The sequence below is a fragment of the Anomaloglossus baeobatrachus genome, chromosome 7 (assembly GCF_048569485.1).
Source record: "Anomaloglossus baeobatrachus isolate aAnoBae1 chromosome 7, aAnoBae1.hap1, whole genome shotgun sequence".
Taxonomy (NCBI): domain Eukaryota; kingdom Metazoa; phylum Chordata; class Amphibia; order Anura; family Aromobatidae; genus Anomaloglossus; species Anomaloglossus baeobatrachus.
In genome coordinates, this window is record NC_134359.1 from 184,999,595 (window position 1) to 185,013,971 (window position 14,377).

Sequence of the window (14,377 nt, forward strand, 5' to 3'; positions counted from 1 at the left end):
CCAGGAGCTGGTATTGGGCTATGCAGCAGGTCATAACAGCCAGAGTTTGCTCTATTAAGTTTTAAAGATACTTGTCATGATAGGGTTGAATAATTCTGACACTGTAGTATTCATTAAAAGTGGTTGATTTAGGTGAAACCAATATTAATGCTAGTGGTGAAATAATTTTGGATTGTTCTTGAGTCATTGGTTTACTGAAAACAGCAGAAAGGTTGTATACTTTGTTAATAAACTAAATTTACAGTGTGAGTTGAATAAAAATTTAACAGTATACATGAGATGAATAATATTGCTATGCCATAAGCACAAATTACCAGCATGTTCAGTAGTGACAGATTAATGTCACCATGTTGATCACTAACAAAAACTACTGTACCAAGTCAAAAAATGATCAAGAATACTGCAATATAATGGACAAACAATACCGCCAGATCATACGTAGATATTTCCAGTGTGTACAGTAGGGGTAGTACACTCCCTGACAAGTTTTGTCGCTTATCCATGTTATGTAAGTGAAAGCTTATAACCTGACTTTAAATTCATCCATTGGTTTTATAAATTACTCTTTTGAAAGCTGAAACCCTCCCAAATTTGGTTTAGGTTATGAACATAAAGTTGATACAAAGCTGAAATATTGATCATTTAATGAGCACAGAAAGGTCAGATTTTGGCAAGACAAAAGTTTTGTCGCCCACAGAAAGTAATGGGAAATTCAAACAAATAATTAACTTCTAATGCAAAGATATGTTACATAACATTGGTGAAAGAAGTTGTGGTGCTATTAGAGCCATATTTAATATTTTGTGTGACTTTAATGAGCTTAAACTGGACTGTATCCATGCGGTTCAACAATGATTCATACAATTTATTGATGAAGTCATCAGGAATAGCAAAGAATGCAGTCTTACATGCCTCTCAGAGTTCATCTAGATTCTTTTGTTTTGTCTGCCAAACTTCCTCTTTCATCCTACCCCAAACATGGTCAATGATGTTCATGTCTGATGACTGGGCTGGCCAGTTATTGAGCACCTTGATCTTCTTTGGCAGGAGGAAATTTGTTGTAGAGATGGATGTATGAGATGGAGCAGAATTTGACCCCTTTTATGATTGGGAATGTAAGAGGTAGCTAATACTTCTTGATATTTTAGGCTATTGATATTGCCTTCCACCTTGCAAATGTTTTGCACACTCCATACTGAATGTAACCCCAGACCATGATCTTTCCACCACCAAACTTAACTGTTTTCTGGGTGTATTTTGGATCCTTACAGGCTCCAGTAGGTCTCCTGCAGTATTTGCGGTGGCTGTGGTGTAATTCAACTGAAGATTCATCAGAGAAATCCACCTTCTGCGACTTTTCCAGCGTCCATCTGTTTAGCAGGCTGTGGGACTTTGCAAATGCCTCAGTGTTTTTTAATTGTCTTTTGTTTAGTGCTGGCTTCTGGGCACTGATTCGACCATGGAGGCAATTTCGAGACATAATCCTACAATCTGTTCTAGTTGACACAAGGACTTGAGGTGACCAGGCCTGTTGGAGCTCTGCTGCAGTGGAAGAGGGGCTGGCTTTGGATTTTCTAAACAACAAACGTTCCTCCTGAGCAGTTGTCTTGCAGAGTCTGCCGGACCTGGGCTTGTCAAAAACATCTCGTCTCTTCACATCTTTTTTTTATTTTTTTTACTTGAGGCTGAGACACATTAAAGGTACCAGCCACCTCTGCAGTGGATCTGGTCTTCAGCCTCTTGCTAATCAAGGCTTTGGTCACAGGGAGGATTTTTGGCATGTGGTTAGAGGTCAAGTTGCAGTTCAAGTGAAGGTCTGGGGTGCAGGGTTTCTTTTTATACACACACCCACTAATTAACCGATCATTTAGTGAGCACAGGTGAGGATGTAAACTAGAATTGGGTGCATTATATGACAAGGCGACAAAACTTTTGTCTTGCCAAAATCTGACCTTTCTGTGTTCATTAAATGATCAATATTTCAGCTTTGCAGCAACTTTATTTTCATAACTTAAACCAAATTTGGGAGGGTTTCAGCTTTCAAACGAGTAATTTATAAAACCAATGGATGAATTTAAAGTCAGGTTATAAGCTTTTATTTACATAACATGGATAAGCGACAGAACTTCTGTCAGGGAGTGTGCTGATCAAGAATAAAAACTGTACTAACACAATTATTAGCCACATAAGCCTCATTCCTCTCAAAACCCAACTGGACAGAGAAAAATATTTTTTATTAGTGAGTGGTTGCGGAATAGAGGTGCTGAAAAGACTAGTAGGGCAGCGGGATCACAAAAAGATCAGTATAATGCGGTCTTACGCCAGCTTCACATGCACTCATCTGCCCTGCAACCGTCGCTCTGGTCGGCGACCCGCCTCCTTCTTAAGGGGGCGGGCCATGCGGCGTCACAGCGACGTCACACGGCAGGCGGCCAATAGCGGCGGAGGGGCGGAGATGAGCAGGATGTAAACATCCCGCCCACCTCCTTCCTTCCGTATAGCCGCCGGCGGCAGGTAAGGAGATGTTCCTCGCTCCTGCGGCTTCACACACAGCGATGTGTGCTGCCGCAGGAACGAGGAACAGCATCGTACCTGTCGCGGCAGCGTAATTATGAAAAAGTCGGAGCTTGCACCGATGATACGATAACGACGCTTTTGCGCTCATTAATCGTATCATCTAGGATTTACACACAACGATGTCGAAAGTGACGCCAGATGTGCGTCACTTTCGATTTGACCCCACCGACATTGCACGTGTGATGTTGGAACGTGCAAAGCCGCCCTTACATTCAAAAGACAATACTCCCAAGTTGGGGACCAGCTCATCGTTACACACTGCTGCCTCCAAATGAATAGAAGAAGTTCCTGTGCAGGCATAAGAACTGTACCAATGAAGAGCGGTGAAGTTTTGTTGGCAGGACACTTCCTCCAGCCGGTAGTGCTGCTGTCATGCACTAAGTGTAGAGAAAAGCAGTCCATAGTGTGTAACAACCATGTCACCAGCTGGAGCCTGTCCTACCAACAAGACCTTTACTATTCTTCATCAGCACGATTCTTGTGCCCGAACAGGAGCTCTTTCAGACCCCCAACTTGGGAGTACTATCTTCTGGATGTAAGACCCCTGCAGCTGCATTATCCTGATCTCTTTCTGATCATTATGAGTGGTTCCCTAAAAAAAGGCTCACTGAATTTATTACATGGAAACAGAACATTATCAAGAGGAGCTGTAGGTTCTTTATATATTTATGTTGTACTGAGAGACAACTTAGTGACAGGTTATCATTAAATTGGTTTTCAACATTTTCTAATACATACAGTAAATACAGTGGAACCTTGGATTACGAGCATAATTGGTTCTGGGAGTGTGCTCTTAAACCAAGTTACTCTTATATCAAAGCAAATTTTCCCATAGGAAATAATTGAAACTCAGACAATTCGTTCCACAACCCGAAAATATTTACTGTATTTATATAAACGTATTACAGTAATACAATATAATGTACTGTATTAATATAAAATTATTACAGTACACGAATATAAAATTCTGTACAGTAAAACATATAAAACAAATTAAACTGCACGTATGCTTACAATAGAATTGTTGGTGTGCGGGATAAACACTATAGGGAAAAAATGATGTACAAATATGACAACCATTATTCTAGTACAATACACAAAAAAACAAACCCCAAATTTATTCACCCCCAAAATGAGGGCAGAACTAAGCCAAATGTGGGGTAGGAATACTGCCCAGGTAATTAATTACAGTACAAATAATGTGCTGCACTGGTTAGCAGAAAGAAAGTACAATACTGTATCCACAAATGCAAATTGATGGACATGCTATATAGTATATACTGTACTGTACAATGGTATACTGTATACAGCACATATGTACAGAAAGTTACCTCCAGAGCGGGTCAGAGCTCGGTGAAAGGACAGAACCGGAAGTGTGCGCAATAAGTATTTGCTCTTCTTGCAAAGCATTGCTCTTAAACCAAGTTACAAAATTTTAAAAAGCTTTCCTTGTCTTGCAAAACGCTTTGAAACCAAGTTACTCTTAATCTAAGGTTCCACTGTAATTGTAAGAATAGTGTTCAATTAGGCTATTCACAAATGTTGTAGTGGTGGCAAAGGTGACTATTCTAACAAACTATGAAACACACAGAGGTGCAAACACTGACTTACTGCTAGATTTACTATACTTGAAATTATTTATCTAATCTTTATGATGTGTTACATGAGTAAAGCGTACCTGTTGTTTTATTTTTTATTTCAGAAATCAATAGCGCACATGAAAATAATCGACTTTGTAATATATCTGATCAATTTGCTTCTTTCTTGGCCGAACTGATTAGTTATTATCAAAACTCTCAATTCTGATGTAAAATCTGTATACAGTGAAGACTTTCCCATTATTGAGATATGAGATGGCAGTTGTTACTGACGAGATTCTGTCTAGATAGAAGGGAGAGGAGGAGGGAGGAGCTTTGCCTTTAGCATCTCCCTCTGCCTCTAGCTCCTCCTCTGCCTCTAGCTCCTCCCTCTCTGCATCTAGCTCCTTTTCTCTGCCTCAAGCTCCTTCCTCTGCATTTAGCTCCTCCCTCTGCATCTAGCTCCTCCTATGTCTCTAGCTCCTCCATCTCTCTGCCTCTAGCTCCTCCTCTGCCTCTAGCTTCTCCCTCCGCCTCTAGCTCCTCCTCTGCCTCTACCTCCTCTTTCTGCAGCTAGCTCCTCCTCTGCCTCTACCGCCTCCATCTATCTGCCTCTAGCTCTTGCTCTGCCTCTAGCTCCTCCATCTCTCTGCCTCTAGCTCCTCCTCTGCATCTACATCCTCCCTCTCTCTGCCTCTAGCTCCTCCTCTGCCTCTAGCTCCTCCCTCTGCCTCTAGATCCTCCTCCGCCTCCAGCTCCTCCCTCTGCATCTAGCTACTCCTCTGTCTCTAGCTTCTCCCTCCACCTCTAGCTCCTCCTGTGCCTCGAGCTCCTCCCTCTGCATCTAGCTCCTCCTCTGCCTCTACCTCCTCTCTCTGCATCTAGCTCCTCCTCTGCCTCTACCTCCTCCATCTCTCTGCCTCTAGCTCTTCCTCTGCCTCTAGCTCCTCCATCTCTCTGCCTCTAGCTCCTCCTCTGCATCTACATCCTCCCTCTCTCTGCCTCTAGCTCCTCCTCTGCCTCTAGCTCCTCCCTCTGCCTCTAGACCCTCCTCCGCCTCCAGCTCCTCCCCCTGCATGAAGCTACTCCTCTGTCTCTAGCTCCTCCTGTGCCTCGAGCTCCTCCCTCCGCATCTACCTCCTCCTATAGCTCCTCCCTCCTCACATTATCATAGTATCTCATCAGTAACAACTGCCATCTCCTATCTCAGCAATGGTAAAGTCTTTACTGAGTGCAGATTTTACCTCAGAATGGAGAATTTTGAAGATGACTGATTTTTCTGATAAGATATACAGTATTACAAAGTTGCATATTTTCATGTGTACTACTGATTATGAAATAAGACATAAAATCACAGTTACGCTTTAAAATACCACTCAAGCATTTTTTATTTCAGTGCTAGATATTACTAAGGTCTGTGTCTCCAGTAATATACTCGCCCTCTGACATCTTCACCTCTTCACAACGCCACTTCAGTACTTGCGTGGCATCTTGTGACCGCAACTGCCGACTGGCCGTAAGTCAGAAGGTATGTCACAAGCTATCAATACAAGTGTATGAGAGCCAGCATGAGTGACCTGCGGAGCGCTCCATGAATTACTGGAGCAGCCGGCAGATGACAAACTGCAGAAGATCGACCGGAATGGTGACAGAAGATGAACACAGCGGCAGGAAAGTATGGTATATGAGTAGAGTCATGCAACTTTGATTTATGCACCACTCCTGCAGTCAAATAAAAAAAAACTCTCTGGAGTGGTGCTTTCAATTAAAAGAAATCTTGATGAATGAAAGGTAACAACAGTTAAAAAGATTTGGACTAAAAGAAAACAGACCATGGGTTTAAATTTATATGTATATATTTTTAGGTTAGTTCCAAGCCTGAGTGGAGAAAGGCTCCGCCGTCTTTTCTCCTAAGAGACGAAAAGGAAGATGAATCGGAGAATGTCCATGATCTTTACAACTTGTCTCAAAGTAAGTTGTGAATATTTTGCTCAAGTATATGTTACTGTATCCTGATTTCTGACACTGTTGTCATGAGTGTGTCAAGACCTGATTTGATGTTGGAGGGATCTGGGATCAGAAAATCACAGCATATTGTTGATTGCAGATTCGCTTTAGTACGTGCATGTCGTTTACCTTGAGTTGGAGCGAATTTAATTCCATTCAGTACTGAAGGGTTCATTTCTATCCTGCAGTGACCTAGCAGGTCGTTGTAACCTCAGGTTCAGCCACTCCCTTCTGTTAGAATTATCTACTCCTCTTTATGCCGGCTTTTGCTCATAATAATGTTGGGAATCTGCACATTGGTAAAAAAGGTTTTTGACATAATCGTCATGCATACACAACATTGACAAAATTGTTGGTACCCTTCTGTTAAAGTCAGAAAAACCCACATTGGTCTTGAAATAACTTGAAACTGACAAATGTAATTTTCAATATAAATTTACTTTTATTTCAAGTAATGAAAATCAGACAGTGCTTGCCAATAAGCTCCAGTTATGTCTCATCTGGCCAAATTACATTCTCACATAAGCTTTGTCGTTTGTCAAATTAATTTTGGCAAATTCCAGTCTCACTTTTTTATGATTTGCTTTTAACAGTGGTTTCCTCCTTGGTCATCTTCCACTTTGGTCAAGACAGTAATGAATGGTACGATCTGACACTGATGTACCTTGACCTTGAAGTTCACCTCTAATCTCTTTTGGAAGTTGTTTTGGGCTATTTGGTTACCATTCATATTATCAGTCTCTTCAATTTACCTTCAATTTTCCTATTGCAGCCACATCCGGGGAGGTCAGCTATAGTCGCTTGGGATCTTGAACTTCTGAATAATATGTGTAACTGTTGTGACAGGAACATTAGGCTGTTTGGAGATAGTCTTATAGCCTTTAGCTTTACCATGTTTGTCAATAATTTTCTTTCTTATCTCCTGAGAAGACTCCTTCTTTTATCCATGTTCAGTGTGGTACACATTATAATACCAAACAGTGGCGACTTTTCACCCTTCAAATAGCAGACTGACTAATCACAAGTTTGTAGACACATACTTGTTGAAACCTGGGAGAAACTGGACTTTATTCTAATGTAACAATTCCTTCCTTGTTTCTAGTAAGTAGCCAGTAACATACACGGCCTAAACTGAAGTATTCACACTACTTTGGAATCTTTAAAGCCGCAGCACAGAAACTGTCATGGAGGAGAAAAAAAAAAAAAAAAAGACCAGTACTAGTTGTGATAAAAAGAAAATTATCTCCAAAACTATTAACATAGAGGAGACAAAGAGACAATTGGCTCAAATAAAAAATCAGATCGAAAAAATTAGACAAAAAGATCTACCATCGCTGACAATTTTTCAGTTTTTGAGGAAGAAGATAGAGATTTCATTGATTTAATGGATCTCACGATACATGAGGAATGTGGTTCCCTTTCCAATTCCCAAGCTACCAATAGTAGGGGTGACCCTCAAATTGGTGTTACAAAGATTAACACAGAACCAACACAAAATAATAAAAGTACAAATAAAATCACTATTGACAATAGTAACAAGAGAGCCCCATCGGTGCCTTTTTTGCCCTCAGCTACGGTCTCCAACAAGGAGATCATAGTACAGCAACCCACACCAAAAGCCACAAAAAGAAAAAGTGTACAAGAGGAAGCAGAGCAGGAGTCAAACATAACCAAAAAAAGGAAAGAAAACCACCCAGTAAATATAGGAAATATTTTTAATTTGTCCAACTATGTGCTCTCCAAATATGAAATCTCTGTTTTAAATAGAGGTCTCTCGTTTTGTCCCACCACGCGATCTAAAGACTTTGATCTATACCTTGATTTTCAAACGTATATTAGAAAACTTACTTTAAAAAGACACTTCCTTATGAAAACAGATCTAGGTAATGGCAAGCGGTCAAATGAACACATTGCTAGTAACCCACCCATCCTTACTGATTCCTTCCTGCATACTAATGTCAAAGCAAAATCTTCATTTTACCCAGTAGCAAGTAAAGGTCATCATATAAAAACGTTTTGCGATTTAGTTGTGAATGATTTTAAAAAGCTGAGCCTGAATAGCAGTAATAATCATGGACAATTCAATTTGGGTAAAAAGGAACGGTTGGCCCTTTCTGCACTAAAGAAAAACATAGACATCGTGATACGCTCGGCGGATAAAGGTGGTGGTATAGTGGTCCAAAACAGAACAGATTACATCTCTGAAGCGCTAAGAATTTTATCCAACCCCTTGCAATACCAAAAAAGTGATATATCACAATATAAGAAAGCCATTGTGGAATACAATGATTTCATTTTAGAAGCAATCAATAAAAATATCATTAATGAAAAAGAGAAAAAATTCCTACAAGTAAAAAACCCCAAAATGGCATTTATGTACCATCTCCCTAAAATTCATAAGGATCTTTCCAACCCCCCAGGAAGACCAATTATTTCCGGGATTGAAGCATTGACTTCAAACCTAGCAACATATATTGATGAGATAATGCATGTCCATGTTGTTAAACTGACGAGTTACTTGAGAGATACAGCACAATTTATCACACTTATCAAAGATATTGAATGGAATGACTCTTATCTTTTTCTCACTATGGACGTATCTGCACTTTACTCCAATATTAATCACGATCTTGGACTAGAATGTTTTTCAGTATTTATTGAAAATGACATGAGAATTCCGGTTTTACAAAAAAATTTTATCCTACAAGGTATGAAATTCATTTTAAAGAACAATTTTTTTTACATTTTTAGATGTTTTATATCAACAGATACTCGGGACCGCGATGGGGAGTAAAGTAGCACCTACTTATGCTAATTTATTTATGGGAATTTTTGAATCTATTTTTATTTACAATTCTATTTTTAAAGATGCCATTGTGTTTTACAGAAGGTACATTGATGATTTGATATTTATTTGGGATAATAAGGATAATAATATCTCAGATTTTATTACACACATCAATAATAATAATTGGGGTTTGGCTTTTTCACCCTGCATAGGTGATAAAAAGATTGATTTTTTGGATCTTACCATCACGCATAGGGATAATTGTCTTATTACTAAAACTTTTTTTAAAATGGTAGACACTAATGGATATATACATTTTAATAGCGCCCATTATAACAAATGGCTTCTTAATATTCCCCGAAATCAGTATAGAAGAATCAAAAGGAATTGTAGCCAGGATGAGGACTTTGAAGCACAGGCCAAAATTTTATTAAATCGGTTTTTAGAGAAAGAATACCCCAAAAAACTTTTAAAAAAATGCCTTTAATGAGACCCGGGGTCTGAAACAGGAGGACTTAATTTTATCCAACGCAGAAAAATCTGCATCAACAACAGAGAATAATTTTATATCAAATTTCATTACCACTTTTAGTGAGGACAACGGGTCCATAAAAAGAATACTATCCAAACATTGGAACATTCTCAAAAATGATCCGGTTTTGAGTAGTAATATTCCTGACCACCCTGGCATTACCTTTAGAAGGGCACCCACTATTCGCAATGTTGTGGCACCCAGCAGACTAAGAATCCTTAATAATGATTATAAGAGAATGGCTGATCTTCCTATGGGTGCGTTCAAATGCTTCTCAAATAAATGCTTATGTTGCAATATAATTAAACATAGGAGAAAGAGTTTTGGCCCAAGGGGAGAGCCAGAACTTTACTCCATTAAGGGACACATGACCTGTCAATCAGATTTTGTGGTGTATCTGATTGACTGCCTGTGTGGGAAGCAATACATAGGCAGGACCACACAGGCATTACATAATCGTTTAAATTCCCACAGGCATAATATCAAAAAAGGTTTCCTGCTTCATGGTCTTTCACGTCATTGTACGATGGTGCATGACAAAAAGATAAATTTTACTATTACTCCTATAGAACAGATTTCCAGCAATATCTCCAATAGACATGAAATGTTGAGTAAAAAGGAAACCTTTTGGATTTATAAACTGAATACATTGAAGCCTTTGGGTCTCAACGAAGTAACTGATTTATTTTATTGATCTTATAAATCCTCTTACTTCAAGAACATGGTCATATTTGTGATGCTTGTTGTAACAATTTTAATGATTTTAATGTTAATTTTTTTTTTTTAATTTTTTCTTTTTGTTTTATTTTTTTCATTTTTGCAGTATTTTTTATGTAGCACTGTTTTGTAATACTATTGGGGGCTGTAAACAATACAGACTTTCCTTTTTGGGGTTTAGTACTAATATCAGGTGGGCTTCCTCTTACTGCCGATACTATTTTTGGTTTTATTTATTTATTAAATCCCTTCCCTCATCTACTTTTGAATATACTCCTGTGATCTACTGCACTTTTTGGTTTTTTTCTTGTACTTATATATATATATATATATATTTTTCTCCTCTATGCAGCATCTCTCCTATGGGCCCCCTAGATATGCAATTGACTAGCATCTGCACTGGGATGACCTTGCAGGACATGCGCTTAAGCATTATTTCCCACGGTCTGAACTTGCTTGACCTGTCTTCTATCAGCGCTCTGTTATGCTACTCGCTCCTGAGCCCTGAATATAACACGAATTTTCCTTTTTCTCTGTGGTGATGTTTCTACAAGTTTTAACATTTTTTATTGCTCTTAATAAAGGTTTTTACCTATTTTTAATGTTTTTTCCGGTCAGCGCTATTTTTTATTAATTGTGAATGTCACTTCAGGTTTTTTAATACACATAGACCCTATCCCTTTAATACACATAGATCTCATACCATACACTCATCTTTTGTTTTCACATTTGATTCTTTTATTTCCTACACATCTTTCACAGAATATGGAATAGCCAGTTTCACTAATAACACTGACTTTGAGGTTTTAAGGAATCCACCCTATGTGGGTTCTAGTGTAATGTTCACACCTAGAAAAGGTGTTTTTTTTTTTTTTTTTTTTTCCTTTATATAATGATTTCTGTTTTCTTTTTTTCTTTTCAAAATAATTTGTCACTCCTATAACTTTTATATTTGTTATTCATTATTATCTATTAGTCTATATGTGAATTTGAGTTCTACTAAATATCTGTTATGTCACTGAATCAGTGGTTCCTCCCACTAGTTTTTTTTTTTTTTTTCTTTCATCTAATGGGCGGTGCTCTCTGTTATCAGCTGTATATATATGTCTGACATCTTCATTTATGCTATACTTTGTTGATGCACTGGTCCTGAAGAAGAGGTGTATCCTCGAAACGCGTAGACCGATGGAATAAAAGAATACGTTTATAACATCAACATGCTACATCTTCATTTTGGCTGATGCGCGGCATTAACCCCCTCTTCACTCTGATTTGTATGGAGGAGAAAAAAAAATTGTTTAAAAGAACAGAAAGTCCTCAGTGGTTGATACCTTTTAATGGCTAACTGAAAAGATGGTAATAATTGCAACCTTTCGAGACTACTCAGGTCTCTTCATCAGGCATGGTATGGAGGAGAAAAAGACATTTAATTCTGCCCTTGGCCTGTTTATTGATGATTCTTCTGACTTACATCTTTGTTCCTTGTCATCCTTGCTGATCTCCTGGTTCTGACCTGGTGACCTTACCTCTCCTGCCAGCATGATATACTGGCTAACAGCTATTTCAAGAACTTAACCTAGGACCTATGTATACTTCTATAAACCTATACAGAGATTTAAGGGTGAAGGCCAGGGCTCCCCTGGGACCTCGTAGTTGGAGTACTTAGCACAAAGCCTGTGTAAACACTATTTAGACCTGCCTGGCAAGCAAAGACAGAGCCATTTTACACTTCTATAAGTGAGACTCCTTCATATGACTGTCCTTCTATACCTAACTTTCCTGTTCTTAACCTATTCAGAGATAAGTACACTATCTGGTCTATATTGATCTATAGACACTGTGTATTCCCTTCCATATGGTCTCAATTACTTCAGCTTTTTTTTCCCTTTTTTCCCTGTGTGAATCTAATTCACAAAGCCTCTGAATTCAAGGGCGTGAGTGGCTCCGCATGCAGACTTTGTGCACCCATCTCCATAGTGGATTTGTGAATGACCAGCCTGCTATTTACAAGCACTGGTAAATTTAGACTAGATAGAGCATGCTGCATTTTCCCAAAATCGTTGCCTTAGACCCAAATTTTCATTTTCACAATTGTAACAGGAAAAATGGACCACCCAATTTGCCGGGAATCTTTTTCTGAGTATGGCAATGTCCCATACATAGAAGAAAACTTCTATTTGGGCACACAGGAGAGCTCTGAAAGAAAGGAGTACTATTTGGCTTTTCATGCACAGATTTGGCCAGAATAGGATGCAGATGCCATGTCACATTTGGACAGCCCCCACTGTGGCGAAACAAAAGAAAACTCTCACGTGACCCTTTTTTGGAATCTACCGTACATCCCTCATGGAAATTATGTAGAGGTGGGCTTAGTATCTGAATCAGGTAAAATATATCTTTGTACCGTGTTAGCCAGTATAGATAAAAAAAAATTGTTTAAAAGAACTGAGACTCATCAGTGGTTGATACCTTTTAATGGCTAACTGAAAAGATGGTAATAATTGCAAGCTTTCGAGACTACTCTCATGATGAAGAGACCTGAGTAGTCTTGAAAGCTTGCAATTATTACCATCTTTTTATCTGAATCAGGTGTTTTACAGGATTTTAAGACATTTGACCGTAAATATGAAGACGTGATGATTTTTAACCCTAAAATGTTGCTTTATCCCCAAATTTTTCAATTACACAGAAACAACTGGAGAAAATGGACCACCCAATTAGTTGGACAATTTCCCTTGAGTACTCTGATGCCCTATATGTTGGGGAAAATACTGTTGGGGCAAACGGGAGAATTTGGAAAGGAATGAGCACTATATGACTTTTTGAGTAAAGATTTGATTGTAATAGACTGCAAATGCCATGTCACATTTGAAGAGCCTTCAAGGTGCCAAAACAGCAGAGGCTCCCCTCATGTAGCCCATTTTGGAAACTACACCCCTTAAGGAATTTATCTGAGGGTCTGTTGAGCATCTTGAACCTTTAGGTGCTTTACAGAATTTAAAAACATTGGACCATGAAAATGAAAAAAATATTTTTTTCCCTCAAAATGTTGCTTTAGACTCTAATTTTTCATTTTCACAAGGGTAACAGGAGAAAATGTGCCATGCAATTTATTGGGCAATTTCTCCTCTGTACATCGATGCCCCATATGTTGGGGAACCCACTGTTAGGCCATATACCAGTCCTTGAAAGGTAAGAAGCGCTATTTGACTTTTTGAATGCAGATTTTAAAGGAATAGATTGCGGATGGCATTTTAAGAACCACCAAGTTCCCAGAACCACAGAAAAACCCACAAGTAGAGGTGGGCGGACTCGCAGAAAATCAGGACCGGCAGGTTCCTGTTATCTTTTTTTTTTTTTTTTAAAACCCGGTTCCGATCGGGAATACGGTCTTAAAATAAGTCTATGGGGATCAGAAACCGGAGAATAAAAATGTTGGTAGAAGGGATAGGGAGATAGGAGTGTGCGCAGTATACTCACCAATGCTCTGTCATGGCGGCAAGCTGCTTCCAGGTCATGCATTCACTTCCATAGCAGCCTTCATTGAATATGCACTGCTTTATCCACCCACCTGTGCCTGTGATTGGTTGCAATCAGCAGTGCCCACACGCTGAGTAGCAGCGTGTCTTTGTGTCAGCTGACTGCTTCCATTCACAGGCACTATGCTAGTCTATATCGTAGGTCGGGGTCACACTAGCGTATGGCATCCGATGTGAAAGCATCAGATGCGATATCCTAATGACTCTCGGCTCAGTCTCCGTTGTGAGCATAAATAAATAATTAAAAAAACAGCGTGTGGTCCTCCCTAATTTTGATATCCAGCCAAGATTAAGCCCGACAGCTGAGGGTTGGTATTCTCAGACTGAGGAGGGCCATGGTTATTGGTCACCCTACAGCCTAAAAATAGCAGCCTGTAGCCCCCGGGATTGTCGCATCCATTAGATGTGACAAGCCTGGTGCTTTACCCGGCTCTGCCCATTGCCCAGGTGCAGTGGCAATCGGGGTAATAAGGGGTTAATAACAGCCCACAGCTGTTACTAAACCCTAGATTAGTAATGGTAGGTGTCTATGAGAACCCCCCATCACTAATCTGTAAGTGAAAGTAAATAAACACAGACATCAAAAAATCCTTTATTTGGAATAAAATACAAAAACCACCCTCTTTCACCACTTTATTAA

At 39.2% G+C, this 14,377-nt stretch overlaps 1 protein-coding gene across 1 annotated transcript in view; it reads left to right on the forward strand.

Annotated features, from left to right (window-relative positions):
• Positions 1-14,377, forward strand: part of DNAH7 (dynein axonemal heavy chain 7) — an 880,767-nt gene that overhangs the window by 18,466 nt on the left and 847,924 nt on the right. Inside the window, exon 3 of the mRNA XM_075317837.1 lies at positions 6,020-6,125. Within this exon, the coding sequence (XP_075173952.1) occupies positions 6,020-6,125 (106 nt within the window). The remainder of the gene's footprint in view (positions 1-6,019; positions 6,126-14,377) is intronic.